This window comes from Miscanthus floridulus, chromosome 4 (genome assembly GCF_019320115.1).
Source record: "Miscanthus floridulus cultivar M001 chromosome 4, ASM1932011v1, whole genome shotgun sequence".
In the NCBI taxonomy this organism is placed as follows: domain Eukaryota; kingdom Viridiplantae; phylum Streptophyta; class Magnoliopsida; order Poales; family Poaceae; genus Miscanthus; species Miscanthus floridulus.
The window spans coordinates 94,914,349-94,935,225 of NC_089583.1; the positions used below are offsets into that span (position 1 = coordinate 94,914,349).

At 44.4% G+C, this 20,877-nt stretch overlaps 1 protein-coding gene across 1 annotated transcript; it reads right to left on the bottom strand.

Moving 5' to 3' along the window:
* Nucleotides 1-5,460: 5,460 nt before the first annotated feature.
* LOC136548847 (protein MEI2-like 6) lies at nt 5,461-6,923 on the bottom strand. The gene is made up of 5 exons (XM_066540226.1): nt 6,717-6,923; nt 6,205-6,605; nt 5,967-6,080; nt 5,740-5,881; nt 5,461-5,631 (listed from the first exon to the last, which is right to left on the bottom strand). The coding sequence occupies exons 1-5, from the start codon at nt 6,921-6,923 to the stop codon at nt 5,461-5,463; spliced, it is 1,035 nt and encodes a 344-aa protein (XP_066396323.1).
* Nucleotides 6,924-20,877: the final 13,954 nt, after the last annotated feature.

Here is a 20,877-nt window from a genome sequence, read left to right on the forward strand (position 1 = left end):
CTAACTCACTCGAGCTTGATAGTGTTCATCCAATTGAGTGAGTGAGCGATTCTAGTGTGATTGCATCATGAGGTTGCATCGAGTGGCACTAGGTGGTCGTCTTGCAAGCCGGTGGTGCTTGTTACTCTTAGAGGTTGCCACCTCCTAGACGGCTTGGTGGTGGTCTCCGTCAAATCCCACAAGAAGCTTGTGCAGTGCTCCGGAGAAGAGCTTTGTGAGGGACATTGTGCTCGCCCCGCGGAAGCCACGAAGAGCAACTCTAGTTGAGCGTGTCATTGAGCTACCATCACTTTCGGGGTAGGTTCTTGTGATGCCCGACGTGTGGGCTTCGCAGGTGATGCCAATTAGCCACCGAACCACTAAGTGGGCGGTCGACACAACGGGGACGTAACGTGTTGGCAAGCACGTGAACTTCGGGAGAAAATCACTATGTCAACATTGTTTTTTCCGTTGGTTTGCAATCCTCTTACACAAGCTTGTAATTACTTTTATATACATTGTGCTTGTGTAGTTGCTCTTGTAATTAGTTAGCTTGTGTAGCTCACTAGTTACCTTCTTGTTTGTGTACCATAGAAGTAGCTCCCTTGCGTGGCTAATTTGGTTTGTGTAACCTTGTTAGTCACATTATTTAGTTTGTGTAGCTAAGTATTTGTGTTCTCTAATTTGGCATTGGTTGCCTCGTTATTAAGCATTGCTAGTGAGCTTAGGAGCTTTGTGCTTTTGCTTACTAGAATTATGTAGGAGCTTCCCGGTGTGTAAAATACTAGTGGCATAGGTTTGTGTGACCTTGCTCCTAGAATTGGATAAGTGAGTTCTAGCTAGCCCGACACCTTTGTTGTCTAATTAGGTTCTTTATAAGGTGTTTGTAAACTTTGATAGATGGGTGTAGTTTTGGCTAGATCGGTTGTTTTAATTCCGCATTTGTTTCGGTTAGCCGGAGCGATTAAATTTAGAAACGACTATTCACCCCCTCTAGTCGCCATCTCGACCCTACAGCGAGGCAGGAGCGGCCGACAGCAGCTGCTTGACCACCTCCATGCAAGCAGTTGCGTGCCACGGTCAAGAAACAGCGCGAAGGAACTCGACGGTGAGCTGGCGAGCAAGCTGCCCCCCGAGGTTACTGTTCATAGACTAAAACTCTTCCCTTCTCCTCTCTCGTTCTCATGATTTTGCAAAACAACTAGATGAACACCAAAAAGCAAAGTTGTACATCTACATGAGATCTCCATCTTTGCTTAAAGCATCATCATCCAAAACTTGATAGTTTGAAAGATTTTTAGTTAAGAAGGGTACTTTGAAAATGTAAAACTGAAAACAGAGTTTCAGGTTTAGGGTTTTGCAAATTGACTTGATTAACAAACTTTGGGAATTAATTAGTGATTATTTATTAAACAAGCTTTTCAACCAATAACACCATTTCAAAGTACAAACTTTGTACTAGCAAATGACACTAATTCTTGAGCAAGCTTATTTATGAAATATATTTTAATAAATCCTCCAAAAATAAATTCAAAACTGATTTCCAGGATAGACAAAAATGTTTGTGTTGGATTTCAATCCGGAGTTCAATTTTGAAGTTCAAATTTTAATGGTTTGAACTTTGACTTCATACCCATCCGTTGACACTAGTGTAAAGTACACACTTTACACCTCAAAGTTTATTAGGGTATAATTTCAAGTATTTTAGTGAATTTTAAAATAGAAGGTCACAAAGTACCTTAAAGGATTTAGTGGTTTTAACACATTACACCACATATGCATTGCATTGGTAACCAAATAACATTGTTTTTAGTGAATGCAAGGCATGGTTAGCTACAATGGATGATTATTATGCATGATGATGACATGATCAAGTTTTAGTGATACTTAACATCAGGGGTGTTACACTTTTAGTTCACTGTTTGGATACATACGGACTAAGGTTTAGATGACTAAAGTTCAGGATATCAAACAAGCCCTAATTTAAATTGCTACACTGAACCGTGCAGATTCACCCTCTAGCTACTAGTTGACCCACTAGTGTACAACCCATTCAGCCATACCTCCTTAGTAAACATAGTTTCTACTGACATTCATGTCATGTTTATCTTCTCCAACAAACTGCCACCATCGAACACGATTATTGAGACTAGTGAAGTTGCTCTGAGGAAGGGTGATAGTCTAAATTCATCTCCACTGAGCTCCACCCCTATGCTTTGCACCTTCAAATGTGATCCACACATTTAGTGCAAACCTTAGCTTTATCTATCTTTTGGCTTAGAAATCGATATGCTCATGGGTTCCATTGCGTATATATGAATAAATAAACATATAGGGATACATGTCATGCTTGTCTATTTTGAGTCAGTTCTTTTTATATTAACAATGATGAAAATGGGTAACTTAAAAGCACTACTAAAGGATTTTGGAATATTCTATATAACGATAGAGGTGGATAATTTCATATTTTAGGAATTACTTTAGTTTACAATTTAAGTGAGTAATTTAGATACAAACCTAAGTTACTCTATAATATTTCTCAAAATAGTATATGCGTATAATTTAGATGAAAATTAGAGAATTGTTTAATATTATTTTTACACAATGGCAATGATGGGTAATGCATATCAAGATTTAGGGTTACTTCCGATTTTTTTTGTGACTTTTGTGATGACAGTGGTTGGTAAATTTTTAAAACCAAAATAGACCTGATGCCACTGTTCATTGAATGGTTATTGAAGTATCAAATGCATGGCTGAACGCATTATTGGTTTTTGGATAATTATAAAAGTTTTTTTTCTAAAGCCTTGCACGAGAATTAATATTAAGGCTTTGCTTGGGCCTCTAATTTGTAAATAGTAAGATAATCCTACAACACACTCCATAAACACAAGCACTCATACCTACAGGTCCGTTTGGATGGATGGCCGCTTCAGTCCAATCGGCAACACACCACTTGTGTCGTGGCCAGACCGCCTGAGAACATGCCAGGATATATACCGCTCGTGACCAATACGGCGTGCCATACTTTATTAGCACCTGTCTCACATGTCATATTCATTTTTTTTTTCCAAATATGTCTAGTGTAGCTTCAATTTTGCTCATCAAACTTTTTACAGCGGACACAATTTATCAAAGTTTTGGCATGACAAACTGCGGCACACAAGCTTTGGTTCATGATCAAAACTTGCATCGCCAAAGGTTTGGTCATGCCATCCACAGCTACTTGTTTCACCATCACAACTATGGCATGCCACGCTTTCTACTTTCTTAACACTTTGTTCCACACGTCATAGACTCATTTTCATACCAAACTTTATTACAAGTGTGACTTCGATTTTGCGCGCTACACTTTATGTAGCAGCCATATGGCCTTGTTTAGTTGACGATTTTTTGGGGGAAATGGTACTGTAGCACTTTCGTTGTTATTTGGCAATTAGTGTCCAATCATAGTTTAATTAGGCTTAAAAGATTCGTCTCGTGAATTTCGCCTAAACTGTGTAATTAGTTTTATTTTTTATTTATATTTAATGCTTCATACATGCGTCAAAGATTCGATGTGACGGGGAATCTTAAAAAATTTTGCAAAATTTTAAAAACTAAGGCCATGTTCGGCTGGCTGATTGCCGGCTGGCCAGCCACCTCACAAAATCACTATTCACGTCCTGCAAGAACAATATTTTCTTCTCACAACAATCAACCAAAACAGTATTTTTCAGTGCTGCCGAACAGGCCCTAAACAGGCACATAGTTTCTCGAAGGTCGGGCGTGACAAACTACGGCATCCACGTAACAAGTTTAACAGTCTGTATACAACACACAGACATGTTTTATGTATTAAATAACAGCTAAAGATAATGGCCAGAACGTGCCACTATCCTTCCAGGCAATAATAAGGTTTTTGTTGTGTATTTATAAAGTTTGTTGTGTATGTATAGGCAATCAAGCAAACATCAAGAATAAGAAAAACACGGGAATAAAAAAAACGTAGTATTAAAGTTGCATGAAACTTGTAAACTGAGTAATTCAAAATGTAAGAAATTTTTTACTGTGGCCTTTGAACATAACACAGGAAAAAGTACAAGAATTCTAAGAGAGACAAAATGAAAAGCTTCTATGGGATCCAATCCCATGCTAGTTTTTCTCTAAAATTACTATGGTTTCAGACATCCTACGGTAGCTCAAAGGAATTTCGCAGATTTATCCTTTGTTGGAACACAAAGTTCGAAGTTTTACTATAGAACTAGGAGCCTCTAAAATTTTCTATGCTTTTCATTTGCGTTCTAAAGGGGACCGAAGTTTGTAGAGCAAATCAATGAGTTCACGACTCACCACAAGCACACAAATAGAAGTCAAGAAATTATCCACCAAAACAGCTCAAGAGAGACAGAAACCAGCATGTAACATTATCCACCAACACTGACAAAACAAGCGCTGTGCATCTAACCAAAAGATAAATCTGGACCAAACCCTGCCAAAAAAAATCAATCAACAAGAATAGAAGAAAACTAGACTCCAATTGCTTTGTATATAACCCAAAAGGATGGGAAGAGCCAATCTGACCCTCGGAAATCTTGAGGAAAAACAGTAAGATCTAATATAATATGTCTTGATGAATTTGCCCTTCTGGTTTTAGCTAGGAACATTGCCCTTCTGGTGCAGAAAACTGCGTAATAAACTGTTCTATGACAAATCTATAACAAACTATTCTACATCTATTTCTCCGAGTACAAGAACAAAAGTAGGGAGTAACATAAAGCTTCAGTACTAAGATGAATTCACACGTATAAAATCATAATCAAGATATTAAGCACGAAATCCAACTATTAAGCCTAAAAATGTACTACTACAGATTCAAAAGAACCCAAATGGATGATCTTTTGAAGACCCCAACTCCACAAGTACTAATTAACAAGCTGCGCTCATGAGTCCACGTCTGCATTCAGTGACTAAAATTTGCATTGCTCCGTGGTGTAAACCCAACATGATATCCCATGTCTCTTAAGATTCAAAGAACCATTTCATACCACAAGATATTAAAACAAGAGCGAAGCATTAAATGATGATGAGGCTGCTACTATCAGGCGAAGGAATAATAGAATTACAATTAATCCCATGTGCAGGGGAAACAAACAGGTTTTTAGCCCGCTGACACTAACCACACCCGTGCTCTAGCCTCAACATCAGATCACAACCTCAGAAATGAGACCACACAGACACACACGCTAACAGACTTCGGCCCAAACCATATTATACAACAGAACAACTTGAGCTTCAACACTAAACCTAGCTAGTTCGAGTCGAGATCGGAAAACACATGGATATGAAACGAAAGTAGTAATCCACAAGCAGATCACTAAACAGGCAATCAAAGAGGCCAGGCGACTCGTATCTCCCGTTCTATCCGCTCCTCCCTTGAACGTATAGAACGCAAGATATGAAGCGGCGCACGCGGCCAGGTGCAGCGAGCGAGGCGGCGGATTACTTCCCATCTCCAGCGCGGGGGCGGGCGGCGAGCCTGCCGACGACATGCATCGCGCCGTCCGCCGGCCGGGTGCCGTCCCGCGGAGGCTCGAAACGCACCGGCAGGTACGCCTCGGTGTGGCAGCCGAAGCGCGACCTAGAAAAATGCTCGACCAACTGGTCAAGCCCCTGCAGGAATCCAAACGGCCGGAGAACAAGCGCGTCATTCCGATGCGCCATGGCGGGGCGGGGTCAGGGCAAGCGAAGACGAAGGTAGTGAGCAGAGCGGAGGCGTACCTCTCGGTCAGCGTAGTCCACCGCGCAGGTCTTGCCGCTGCGCTTGAAAGCCCATGGGTGCCCGTGGAGGTCCTCCCAGAGCCGGCGGGCGGCCTCCGGCGAAGTCATGTTTACGAAGGCGTAGCCCTTGTTGGCAAGGCTCCTGGTCAAATGCAACGAATGAGGTCACGGATAGCTTTGCTAGGGGAGAAGATCCATTACCATTAGTATGCAAGGGCAAAGGTTACCGGAAGTCGATAGGCAGGTAGAGGAAGTCGTATTCCGACCTCACCCCGCCCAGCGCGATCTTCACGTTTTCAATGAAGCAGTGTTCATCGAGGATGTTCATCAGCCTCGTCCTCCTGCGTCGTCAAAACGAATCAAGTAAACCGATCTTCGCCTATATAGATTAATAAAACCGGATTGATAGATCAAAACCAAGTAGCACATGGCAACGACAAAGAGAAGGAAATATGGCAGACTCACGTGAAATCATTAGGAATGTTTCGGATCATGAGGCTAGTCCGCTCAGAGGTAGGGTCGAATAGCCGCCGAGGCTTGACGGTGCGGCGCACTGCCACTCTGGAAGCCGGCCGCGCACGACGCGGCCCGCGTCTCTGCGGTGGACGGACAGCCACGCTGCCCTCGGTGGGGGAAGGCGCCGCTGCAGAGGCCGGCGGCGGCGCAGGGAGCACCAGCTGGTACGGGAACGACGTCGGGAGGGACGTCGTCGGCGAGATGGGCGGGCTCGGAGCAGCGACCGCGAGCACAGAGCGCGGGGACGGCTGGTTGGTCGCCGCCGCATCCTTCGCGTCCGCGGCGGCCTTCACGCCGTAGGACGCCGCGGCTGCCGCCGGACCCGCCGCTCGTCGCATCCCTGCCGAGTCCTTGAGATGGCAGCGTGGCCGGGCACTTGGAGCAGACCGAGAGGGGGTCATCATGGGCATCGCTCCGTGCGGCACCACGCCGCCATGGAACGGTCCTCGCACCCCCGGGACGCAAGCGGCCTGCGGGATGCCCCAGCAAGGCGGAGGCGGAGGTGGAGCCAGGGGCGGCCACGGTAAGAACTCCGGCGGCGGCAGCGGCGGCGGGGCCATGCAGATGTACGTCGTGAAACCAGGCACGGGCGGCGGCGGGATCCATGGCGCGGCCCTCTGCGGGATGTAGGCCGGGGCTGCGGGGCTGAGGGAGCTCAGGGGCGCCATTGTTGCTGCGTTGGTGTTAGTGGCCTGGGGCAAGACGGAGAAAGAGGAGAGGCCCAAGTCGCAGGAGATATAAAAAGGAGGGGAAGGAGCTGGAGGAGGCGATCAGGCGAGTCAGAGTGTTGGTCTAGCCGTGTAGTGCACGATGGAGAGCGGTTTCACCCCCTACCCTCGAGTGCGGCGCGGTCTGCCAATTGCGAGCGGAGTCCAGACTCCAGAGACGAGACGCAATGGGGTTCTGACACTCGACGGTAGGGACAGCAGAGGACGCCAGACTAATGGCGTAGGCGCCCTATGATTACAAATCCGTTCCATTTAATGCACAAGATTTGCGTATATTCTCGGGGATGTTTTGGGCGGGCGGCCGGCCCATCTCTCTCCCTGCCAGTCTTTTGCCTCATCTGTTCACTGTTCTCCCGGGGCAGCAGTCCAGGGCAGGAGGTTCAGCACAGTGAGCTGCACCGAAGCAGCAGTAGTTGTACTCGTGTTCGAGCAGAGGGCTGAACGGGGGTTCCGACTCCCGACTGGAAATTGATCAGGTGCAGTACGGGTGTGCCCAGTTTTAGTAGTGAAGCATAAAGCAAATACTGTTTGCGTGAGCAGAATAACGCTACAAATAGTAACCTGGAGAACTTTGCTACTAGAATCTCGATCGAGCTTGTCCATGCTTTGCCAATCATTTTGTAACCTGCAGAACTACTAGCTGCTTGCAGCAGGTTTTCTCTTAGATGCATCCTGTTCCACCCGTGCTTTCGCGTTTACACAAGTCTTTTTTTTTATTGGGCACACCGAATCCTGACGTGAACAGCAACAAGGTGCAGTTCTAACACAATGTGGCCGCTTAATTACTCGTACCCCTCCGTAAAACAAAAAAAAATGCAATTTTAGTTTTTTCCCATGTCAATCAATTTTCAATTTATTCAAATCTGTATAAAAATATTAAATTTTCAACTTAGTCAAGCTTAAAAAAAGGTGACATAGGCTCCGTTCGACTTGCTGAATCTTGACTGAAACTGGCTGAAAAACATTGTTCTGACTGAATTATTGTGAGAGACAAATGCTGTTTCGGCTGAAAAAAACAATCTGAATATAGGGGTAAGCCGAACGGGGCTAGTTTAAACATAGAATTACAGTATTTTTAGAACAGAGGTGATAATTAGTAAACAACTAAAATAACGCATATATCCCTACTCATGTGTACCGGTAACTAGCGGCTGCATCTTGTCAAATAGACAAGGGCAAGAAGGTCATTTGACTTCTTCTATCTGTTTTTTGCGAAGGAAAACTCTGCTTTTTATAATGCAACGTGGCCAAAAGACCGTTTTATGGCACGCCTTGGCCGAGTTGATCTTGTCGTCCATATATGTGACATCTTCCCCCTTCAGAAGCATGTACCATCTCTGTAATATGGAAAAATATAGAATGCTTCATTAACCTAGGAAGATATTCTCAATGCTCATCTTTTTATTGAAAGCTCTAGTTTGATTTTGGTGAATTGATGAAATCTGTTTAGACTAACTCTTTGCTTTAAGTGTGAAATTGAGATAGGTTGGTCCAAGCCAAGTATGAAGCAAAGATGGAGTCCATGGTAATCGTGTTGGACATGTGGTGATGATCAAGTGCTCTCTACATGGAAAAGAAAGATAAAAATAAAAAAGCCTAAAGGCAAAGGTATATTTGATATAAGCTTTTTGTTTTGGTACTCAAGACACCTAGTGGGTGTGAGTGTGTTTAGGATATATAGCCGTACTATTAAGAGAGGTGAAACTCATCGTGAAATGCGGTTATCAAAGTGCCACTAAATGTTCTAACTCATTGCATATGCATTTAGATTCTAGTGAGTGCTAACACCCTTGAAAATACTTTGTGAAAATGCTAACACATATGCACAATGGTGATACACTTGGTGGTTAGCACTTGGGAGCAAGGGTAGAGAAGTTGGAGTTGAAAACGAGGCGTTTTCAATGACCGGACTCTGGATTGGACCCTCCTTGGGTGCATCCGGTCATCATCAGCAGAGAAGGCGTGGCCTCGATCATTGCCCAGACTCTGTGTAACACCCTCGGTGTTACGCCCTAAACAAACTACTAAATCATGTCATGAGCATCATATTTATGTAATAATACATGTGATAGAAGGTAGTTGATAAATTTCTTGTAGCCTAAAATAACCAATAAAAATGTTAAATGAATGTTGATTCAATAGCTCATGTATATCAAGTATTGTTAAAAATCAATTTTTATTAAGCAAAAATACTATAGAACATATGTGTGATACTTAAATAAGGTTTGAAGTACAAATTTTATAGATGACAATGCAACTCTTGCTGTAGAAAAATAATATGACTAGCTAGTATTTCTAATGGCTTGAAAATAGAACTTGAAGTCAAAATCAGCTCAAAACTTGCAAGAAATTTTAAGTTCGAAAATAATGTGACAATGCCATGTTGGCGAATTAATTCTGGAAAATCTAGCTAAAGGTCAATGCCTTGTTTTTGCTCCTTATGGTAGACTGATATGCCCTCGTTAGCATGGTCAAGATACATTAGCTTTAACTGTGTTAGGATAGTTTTTAGATGTGCTTTGAAATTCATGCATGTCATATGCTTGCTTGGGAGCACGGTCTCCTCGCACGGCCGCTCGGCGTCGCGCGGCTGGCTGCGTTCCACGCGCCGCGGTGCCGACCCCGGTCGGCCTGTCTGTCCACGGGTTGACCGTGGCCAGCTCCAGCGAGCCGCTGTCATCTCCCTACGGATGCTGGCCATCGCGCTACTGCCCCTACTGTCGCCCTTCCCGCCTCGCGCTGCGGTACAACTATTGCCCTTTTCGCCATCGCATGCGTGGGCTTTGTCCCTGCTATCAGTGCCATCACGTCGCCGTTGCGTCCGTGCTCTCTGCAACCTTGCGCCGCTACCTGACCCTATCCAATGGCACTGTCTCTATCGTGTGTCCACTACCGACCAAGTCATGTGTGGGGCCAAGCCAATGTCGCAACGGCCTTCATCTTGCTGATGTGGCACTCTTTTCACCACTCAAATCACCTACTCGCCGAGCTGCTGCCTGCCTCCGTAGTCATGTCGCACTAATACCCGTGTTGCGGTGTCACTAACTTCCCTCACGTCGTTTTGTTGCACCATCCTCGGCGCACGATCGCTGCTTCACTGCCGTCGTTCGCGTCCTGCCATGGGTGAGCAGTCCCATCACGGTGCTTCAGATGCTCTCTCTCTGAGTCTTCCCCATTATGGACAGTCTTGATTCATTAACTCACCTTCGACCAAAGCAGGCATAGCCTTGAAGAGCTATCGCCCCCAGCCTACCTTGTCGCCTGATAGAATCGCCCGCTATCGCACGACAAATACGTGCGGTTAGTTACACCACACCTCGATTCGACGTTCTAGTAGTTAGACCAAAAAGCCAGCTAGCAGCCTGACCCTCACCTCGTCACAACCGAGCACTACTTTTGACCAATTTCTAGTTTTTCTCACCGCCGTGCTAATGAAATTGGGGTAATGTCCGAATTAGTTCAATTGTTTGTATCCATGACCTCACCTTGTCCTCCTCTATCTGGTTCTTGTGCCATTTAGCCAGGGTGCTTACCAGAGACGTGGGATGCATGGGTGTCCATCGTGGAGCACCACCGCACTGGCGGCTCGCACGTTGCCAGGCCACCTCGGCACTCCTCCACCTCAACAATCACCGCATCATGAATTCCGGTGAGCAACTGGTGCTTACCTACTATCTCTACCACCCCGATAGAATCTTAAGCTGCTAGAACAATCATGCCACCACCGTGGATAGCCGCTTGCCACTTCAGCTCACAACAATGTGCCTCCAAGTCCCTAACCACCACCCATCCTTGCGCCATTAGCTGTAGATGATGGTCGAACCCTTACATCCGTTGTATCCCGCCTAGGTTGCCTAGTGTAACCGTCTTATGCCGTCGGCCGTCGCGTCGGCATGCGCAGGATTTATAGAGATCTCCCCGTGGTAAAGGCGAAAACATCTGAGGGTTTGGTTACAAAGTTACTAACGGTAGGAATAGTGCACATAGTAGTCGTATTAATCTCTAAAAGCTTGGGGGCCTTTCTGCAAAACAGCCAACGTGCGCGGGCGCCCTTGGCCTTGGGCCGTACTGGGCCGCCGCGACGCGCGTGCAGCCGTGACGCACTGGGCTGTTGGGCCAGAAGGAGTTGATGTCCACCCTTTTCCTTTTCTAAGCATTTTCTTATTTGGTTCCTAAGGTAAAATTGTAAATGCAAAATAAATTTCTGTAGTTGACCAAAAATTATGAAACTAATTTTGTTAAGTTTCTAAAATCGTCATCTATCTGCTAGTATATTTTGTTCACATAGTTTTATAATATTTTTAGGAGTTATATAATTAATTTGAGATGCTTAATATTGTGAGATATAAACTTGAAGGAATTTTTTAGATAAATTAGTGATAGTGTTGGCTCTAAAACTTTTATAGTAAATTTCTAACATTATTAGATGCTCACTATAATTTTTATAGCTCCATAATAATTAGTTTGCTAAGGTAGCTAAATGAGCCCTAGTTCGAAAATATATATTTAATCAATAAAATACTGAAACACCTTTGGAATTGTAGGACTAAAACATTTTTTCGGAGACAAAGCCTTACTTCACGACGTGGATACGTAGACTAGTATGTTAGTCATTAAAGCTAGCTCGTTAGCTAGCGGACTGTAATTGCATTTTAGAGTTATAGTTGTTGTTGAGTATTTACATCTCTGCGTTGCATCCACATATATCATAATAGGGACAACGATAAATTATGGAGTCGACCGAAATAGCGGAAAAGATGGTGCCTTCATTATTGTGTCACCAATAGAATGCTAACCTTTGGTTATATCTTGCCTAGGCAACCCCCAGTGCATAACCCCTATTATTCTGTATTTTATTTTATGCTTGTGCATTAAGTTTTAAGGAGTTGAATAAAAACCCACTTGCATATATATATATATATATATATATATATATATATATATATATATATATATATATATATATATATACTTATCCTCTGAGTCCTACTAGTATGTTAGGATCGTGTCGCCATCGCCGTTGCGTCCGTGCTCTCTGCAACCTTGCACCGCTGCCTGGCCCTGTCCGATGGCACTGTCTCTATCGTGTATCCACTACCGATCAAGTCATGCGTGGGCCCAAGCCAATGTCACGACGGCCTTCATCTTGCTGACATGGCACTCTTTCCACCGCTCAAATCATCTACTCACTGAGCTAGTGCCTGCCTCTGTAGTCACATCGCACTAATGTCCGTGTCGCGATGTCACTAACCTCCCTCGCATCATTTTGTTGCACCGGCCCCATGCGCGATCGCTGCTTCACTACCGCCGTTCGTGTCCTGCCATGGCCGAGCAGTCCCATCATGGCACTTCACGATGCTCTCTCTCTGAGTCTTCCCCATATGGACGTCTTGCTTCATTAACGCACCTTCGACCGAAGCAGGCATAGCCTTGAAGAGCCATCGCCCCCGCCTACCTTGTCGCCGATAGAATCGCTCGCTTCGCACGACAAATACATGCGGTTAGTTACACCACACCTCGATTTGGTGTTCCAGTAGTTAGGCCGGAAAGCCCGCTAGCAGCCTGACCCTCACCTCGACGCAACCGAGCACTACTTTCGACCAATTTCTGGTTTTTCTCGCCGCCGTTCTAGTGAAATTGGGGTAATGTCCAAATTAGTTCAATTGTTTGTATCCATGACCTCGCCTTGACCTCCTCTATCTGGTGCTTGCGCCATTTAGCCAAGGCGCTTACAAGAGACATGGTGACGCATGGGTGTCAATCGTGGAGCACCACCGCACCGACGGCTCGTACGTTGCCAGGCCACCTCGGCACTCCGCCACCTCAACCATCACCGCATCACGAATTTCGGTGAGCTACTGGTGCTTATATGCTATCTCTACCACCCCGATAGAATCTTAGGCTGCCAGAACAATCACGCCGCCACCGTGGATAGCCGCTCGCCACTGCAACTCATGACAGTGCGCCTCCAAGTCCCTAACCGCCACCCATCCTTGTGCCATTAGCTGTAGATGATGGTCGGACCCTTACTTCCATTGTATCCCACCTAGGTTGACTGGTGTAACCGCCTTATGCCGTCGGCACACACGGGATTTATAGGGATCTCCCCGTGGTAAAGGCGAAAACATCCGAGGGTTTGGTTGCAAAGTTACTGATGGTAGGAATAGTGCGCATAGTAGTCGTATTAATCTCTAAAAGCTTGGGGCCTTTCTGCAAAACAACCAGCGTGCGCAGGCGCCCTTGGCCGTGGGTCGTACTGGGCCGCCGTGATGCGCGCACAGCCCTGACGCGCTGGGCTGTTGGGCCAGAAGGAGTTGATGTCCGCCCTTTTTCTTTTCTAAGCATTTTCTTATTTGGTTCCTAAGGTAAAATTGTAAATGCAAAATAAATTTCTGTAGTTGACCAAAAATTTTAAAACTAATTTTGTTAAGTTTCTAAAATCATAATCTATCTGGTAATATATTTTGTTCACATAGTTTTGTAATATTTTAGGAGTTATATAATTAATTTGAGATGCTTAATATTGTAAGATATAAACTTGAAGGAATTTTTTAGATAAATTGGTGATAGTGTTGGCTCTAAAACTTTTATAGTAAATTTCTAACATTATTAGATGCTCACTGTAATTTTTATAGCTCTATAATAATTAGTTTGCTAATGTAGCTAAATAAGCCCTAGTTCGAAAATATATATTTAATCAATAAAATGCCGAAACACCTTTGGAATTGTAGGACTAAAACATTTTTTTCAGAGACAAAGCCTTACTTCATGACGTGGATACGTAGACTAGTATGTTAGTCATTAAAGCTAGCTCGTTAGCTTGCGGACCGTAATCGCATTTTAGAGTTATAGTTGTTGTTGAGTATTTACTTGTCTGCGTTGCATCCACATATATTATAATAGGGACAACGATGGATCATGGAGTCGACCTAAATAGCAGAAAAGATGGTGCCTTGATGATTGTGTCACCAATGGAATGCTAACATTTGGTTATATTTTGCCTAGGCAAGCCCCGGTGCATAACCCCTATTATTCTGTATTTTATTTTATGCTTGTGCATTAAGTTTTAAGGAGTTGAATGAAAACCCACTTGCATATATATATATATATCCTTATCCTCTAAGTCCTACTAGTATGTTAGGATCGTGTCATCGTCGCGCGTCGCGTCCGTGCTCTCTGCAACCTTGTGCCGCTGTCTGGCCCTGTCCGATGGCACTGTCTCTATCGTGTGTCCACTACCGACCAGGTCATGCGTGGGGCCAAGCCAATGTCGCGATGGCCTTCATCTTGCTGATGTGGCACTCTTACCACCGCTCAAATCACCTACTCGTCGAGCTGCTGCCTGCCTCCGTAGTCACGTCGCACTAATGCCCGTGTCGCGATGTCACTAACCTCCCTCGTGTCATTTTGTTGCACCGGTCCCGCGCGCGATCGCTGCTTCACTGCCGATGTTCGCGTCCTACCATGGCCGAGCAGTCCCATCACAGCGCTTCATGATGCTCTCTCTCTCTCTCTCTGAGTCTTCCCCGTATGGAAGTCTTGCTTCATTAACGCACCTTTGACCGAAGCAGGCATAGCCTTGAAGAGCTATCACCCCCGCCTGCCTTGTCACCGATAGAATCGCTCGCTTCGCACGACAAATACATGCAGTTAGTTACACCACACCTTGATTTGGCGTTCTAGTAGTTAGACCGGAAAGCCAGCTAGCAGCCTGACCCTCACCTCAGCGTAACCGAGCACTACTTTCGACCAATTTCTGGTTTTTCTCGCCGCCGTGCTAGTGAAATTTTGGTAATGTCCGAATTAGTTCAATTGTTTGTATCCATGACCTCGCCTTGACCTCCTCTATCTGGTGCTTGCGCCATTTAGCTAGGGCGTTTACAAGAGACATGGTGATGCATGGCTGTCAATCGTGGAGCACCACCGCACCGGTGGCTCGCACTTTGCCAAGCCACCTCGACACTCCTCCGCCTCAACCATCACCGCATCATGAATTCCGGTGAGCTACCGGTGCTTACCTGCTATCTCTACCACCCCGATAGAATCTTAGGCTGCTAGAATAATCATGCCACCACCGTGGATAGCCGCTCGCCACTGTAGCTCACGACAGTGCGCCTCCAAGTCCCTAACCGCCACCCATCCTTGCGCCATTAGCTATAGATGATGGTCGGATCCTTATTTCTGTTGTATCCCGCCTAGGTTGCCTAGTGTAACCACCTTATGCCATCGGTCGCCACGTCGCCATGCGCAGGATTAATAGGGATCACCCCATGGTAAAGGCAAAAACATCTGAGGGTTTGGTTGCAAAGTTACTGACGGTATGAATAGTACATATAGTAGTCATATTAATCTCTAAAAGCTTGGGGGCCTTTCTGCAAAACAGCCAATGTGCGTGGGCGTCCTTGGCCTTAGGCCATACTGGGCCGCCACGACACGCGCGTAGCCGTGACGCGTTGGGCTGTTGGGCCAGAAGGAGTTGATGTCCGCCCTTTTCCTTTTCTAAGCATTTTCTTATTTGGTTCCTAAGGTAAAATTGTAAATGCAAAATAAATATCTATAGTTCACCAAAAATTGTAAAACTAATTTTGTTAAGTTTCTAAAATCAGGATCTATCTGCTAGTATATTTTGTTCATATAGTTTTGTAATATTTTTAGGAGTTATATAATTAATTTGAGATGCTTAATATTGTAAGATATAAACTTGAAGGAATTTTTTAGATAAATTGGTGATAGTGTTGGCTCTAAAACTTTCATAGTAAATTTCTAACATTATTAGATGCTCACTGTAATTTTTATAGCTCCATAATAATTAGTTTGCTAAGGTAGCTAAATGAGCCCTATTTCAAAAATATATATTTAATCAATAAAATACCGAAACACCTTTAGAATTGTAGGACAAACATTTTTTCGAAGACAAAGCCTTACTTCACGACGTGGATACGTAGACTAGTATGTTAGTCATTAAAGCTAGCTTGTTAGCTTGCAGAGTGTAATCGCATTTTAGAGTTGTAGTTGTTGTTGAGTATTTACATCTCTGCGTTGCATCCACATATATCATGATAGGGATAACGATGGATCATGGAGTCGACCAAAATAGCGGAAAAGATGGTGCCTTGATGATTGTGTCACCAATGGAATACTAACCTTTGGTTATATCTTGCCTAGGCAACCCTCAGTACATAACCCCTATTATTCTATATTTTATTTTATGCTTGTGCATTAAGTTTTAAGGAGTTGAATGAAAACCCACTTGCATATATACATATATATATATATCCTTATCCTCTGCGTCCTACTAGTATGTTAGGATCGTGTCGCCGTCGCCGTCGTGTCCGTGCTCTCTGCAACCTTGCGCCGCTGCTTGGCCCTACCCGATGGCACTGTCTCTATCGTGTGTCCACTACCGACTAGGTCATGCATGGGGCCAAGCCAATGTCGCGACGGCCTTCATCTTGTCGACATGGCACTCTTTCCACCGCTCAAATCACCTACTCACCGAGCTGCCTTGTATATCCTTGGAGTCTTTTATTTTTCTCCTATTGGGTAAGTCTTGCTGAGTATAATCGAGTACTCAGGGTTTTATTCCCCCTGTTGTAGGTGATCGGAGGATACATAGAGCTGACTCTAGTGTGTGGAATATTGGTGGGCTCAGAGAGGATTTTTTTTACGCTACGACCGTAGAGTGTATTTATAACCCTCACTAAAGGTTTTTATAAGAAAAGATATAAAATCTGCTAACATCTCTTGTATATAAATGTCCACTATGTTAATACTCCACCACATCATTAAATGAATCTTTGCTTCCTCTATAACTCTGATAACATTGTTATATTCCGTTGTTATAATCAATTGAGGTAATATTCTGCTACTGTAATAAAGTGATGTAAGAAATAGCTAAAGTTGTTGTAAACTTTATTATCTCATTTATGATCCTGATAGAAAAATGTAGATTTTTGAGTTTTCACTCGGGGTGTGCTCGACGGAACTAGGTAGTTTAGTGTCATCTCTTAAGTACTTAGTGTCTAATGGAAGACAAGTACTCCTATGAGGCATTAGATTAGGCGATTCTGCCACACTCTGGCTTGAAGAAATGACCGGACGCTAGGTGCGTGCATCCGATCATCGTTGACATGGCGCGCACAAGTTGAGCAGGGAGGACCAGACATGTTAGGTCATGAAAATCCCTCTCTGGATGCTTACTGGAAGTGACTGGACTCCACATTGGTGGTGCGTCTGGTTAGTGGTTGGTGCGGCCGGTCGTTGCCTAGGGCACATGGGGGAGGGCGTGATCGGATGTTGCTCGGGCATGCTCGACCATGCCCTAGCGCATCCGGTCCTAACACACATGCGCGTGGATTCTAACCATTAGGATCGCGAGGTGGTGATTGAACACGGTGGACATGTGGTAGCAGATGCACGACCGAACGTTGGGGTCCATGTGTCTAGTCATATCGATCGGCGCGTGAGGGGACTAATGGCTCTATTTGTTTAGAGACCTCTATAAATAGTGATTGACTGGCTTGGGCTCACTCTCTTGGCCATTTCTATTGAGAATACATACTAGTGAGCCTAGCCATTCCTCTCTAACTCACCTTGCTTGATTGATTCATCATTTGGTGAGATTTGAGAGCATCCATGTGTATTGCTTTGAGTGATTACATCTAGAGGCACTTGGTGATTGTGTTTCACTGTAGGATTCGCTTGTTACTCTTGGTGGTTGCCACCACTGAAAGCTCTAGTTTGGTTTTGGTGAATTGATAAAACCCTAAGTGCTAACCTAGTTTATCAAGTGATCATGAGATAGGTAGCACATTCCAAGTGGTGAAGCAAATGAAGATCATGACATGATGATTGTGATGCCATGGTGATGATCAAGTACTTGGACTTGAAAAGAAGAAAGAGAAAACAAAAGGCTCAAGGCAAAGGTATAAATGGTAGGAGCTATTTTGTTTTGGTGATCGAGACATTTAGTGAGTGTGATCACATTTAGGATCGGTAGACGTACTATTAAGAGGGGTGAAACTCGTATCAAAATGTGGTTATCAAAGTGCCACTAGATGCTCTAACTCATTACATATGCATTTAGGATCTAATGGAGTGCTAACACCCTTAAAAATGTTTGTGAAAATATGCTAACACATGTGCACAAGGTGATACACATGGTGGTTGGAACATTTGAGCAAGGGTTAGGAACTTCACTGGCGGATAGTCCGACGGTGCCACCGGCTCCCTATATAGAAAAGACAGAGGTCACTGGAAGTGACTGGACGCTGGCCTCGGTTGGACCGGCATGTCCGGTTAGTGGAAGCCACGAAGACACTAGCGTCGGTCTCTGACCAGACGCTGGGTCACTTAGTGACCGGATGCTGATAGGGTGCGTCCGGTCCTGCTGACGTGGCAGCACATATGGGAGTCGTCGTGTGACCGAACGCTAGGTGTGTCCGGCCGAGCATGACCGGACACGTCCGGTCGTGAAAAGTCGTCTCTAGATGCTTACTGAAAATGACCGGACACTGGGGTTCAGTGTCTAGTCACTTTGAGCTGTTGCGTCTGGTCATCACTTGACCATTAAGATCGGACGATCAACATTTGAAGAGAGGGGACACATAGCACGCATCGCATGACCGAATGTTGAGGTCCAGCGTCCGGTCGATATGACCAGAGCGTCCGATCACCCCGTGTTGTGCCCAATGACGGGGTACAACGGCTCTATTTCGTGGGGGCTTCTTTTTAAGCCCCATGACTGGCTCAAGCTCACTCTCTTGGCCATTTACATTGACACAGTAATCTTGTGAGCTTAGCCAACGCCCTCCCACTTATCTCCATAATTGATTCATCATCTTTGTGAGATTGGGAGAGAATCCAAGTGCATTGCTTGAGTGTTTGCATCTAGAGGCATTTGGTGTTCATGTTTCGCTGTGGGATTCGCTTGTTACTCTTGGTGGTTGCTGCCACCTAGATGGCTTGGAGCAGCGAGGATCATTGAGCGGAGGGTGGTGATTGTCTCTGGCTCCGATCATGGTGATTGTGAGGGGTTCTTGACCTTTCCTCGACTGAGAGCCAAAAGGTACTCTAGTGGATTGCTCATGGCTTGTGTGATCCTCATCTTGTGTTGGTTGTGCGGCACTCTATTGAGGGTTTGGTATGTGAAGCTAATTATCGCGTGAACCTCTAAGTGAGTGAATCGCCACAACGAGGAGTAGCTTATCGGCTAGCAACTGAACCTCGGTAAAAAAATCATTGTGTTCATCATTTGATTCTGAGGTGATTGGTCTTCATTTTTATTTATTCTTGTGATTGATTTGCTCCTTCCTCAACACGGCGGTATAAATAAATTGCTCACTCTCTTTACTTTACCGCAAACTAGTTGTCAAGCTCTTTAGTGTAGCTAGTTGTGAGAGCTTATTAGTTTGGTTAGTGTGGCTCTTTAGGTAGCCTTTGAGAGCATATTAACTTAGTATAGTGTCATAGCTTTTGTGTGGATAGAAACTATATAACTAGAATTGTGGTAGGTGGCTTGCTATTTTAGTAGGCTAGCACAACACTTGCTTCGCCTCATAATTATCTAACCGGTTTGTTAAGTGTTGTTGTAAAAATTTTTAATAGGCTATTCACCCCCCCTCTAGCCATTAGGACCTTTCAGCCACCTAGATGCTTGGTGCAGCAAGGATCATCGAGCGAAGGAAGGTGCTTGTCTCCGGCTCCAATCGTGGTGATTATAAGGGATTCTTGAGCCTTTCTCGTGGGAGATCACGAAAGGCATCTTTAGTGGATTGCTCATAGCTTATGGATCCCTATCTTGTGTTGGTTATGTGGCACCTGGTTGTGGATTAGGTGTGTGATACCTATTAGCGCGTGAATCTCTAAGTGGGTGAATCGCTACTACATGGACGTAGCTTGCCAGCAAGTAAGTGAACCTCGATGAAAAATCATTAAGTCAATTGGTATTCATTGTGATTGATTTTTTGCTTGCTCGGCTCGGTATTGATCCCTGTACCTCTCTTGTATTTACACTTATAGAGATATCTTATGTAGAGCTAGCTTACCTAAGTAGAGTAGCACTCTAGTGTAGCATAGAAGTAATTAGTTGAATTACTTGTTTAGGTTGCTCACTAGAAATAGAATTAGTGACCTAGCCATTGTGTAATATACTATAGATCATAGAAATTAGAATTGGTTAGGTGGCTTGCAACACAAGTGTAGTACTAGCGCAAGATTCACTTCGCTATCTTATTTACTAATCACTTGTTTTAGTATTGTTGTAGAATTTTTTAATAGGCTATTCAATCCCCTCTAGCCATTAGGACCTTTCAATTGTGTATTGTCCACAAAACCCTTAAGATACACTAGTACAAAAATGGGCTTTACTTCCGGTTGGGAAACTCCTTCAGTCCTGGTTTCCCAACCGTGAGCACGAATCTGGGACTAAAGGACCTCCTTCTTTAGTCCTGGTTTCTTGCCCGAGACTAAAGGTGCACCTTTAGTCCCGGTTGGCAAGACCAACCGGGACTAAAGAGGTCTCTCGACCTAGCCACGTGGGGCGGCCCTTTAGTCCCGGTTGGTATTACCAACCGGGACTAAAGGTTTCCTTTTTTCTTTTTTTGTTTCTATTTTCAATTGATGATTCATTTTGGTTTTCGAACAGGTTTTCGAATACGCATTCTACGCTGCTAGTAATATACGTATTCTACACGTTTATAATGTTCGAACATTTTGTACAAACTAAAGTATGAAACTAACGTATATATTGCATGCATATACATATATTGTATGTTATTTTATGTACATATAATATGTATATATATATATTACAAATAAAGCTTGCATTGTATATTCTATCATATCCTTAGGATAATAAATTCACTCCATCTAGTTTGGCTTCCATGTTTCATTG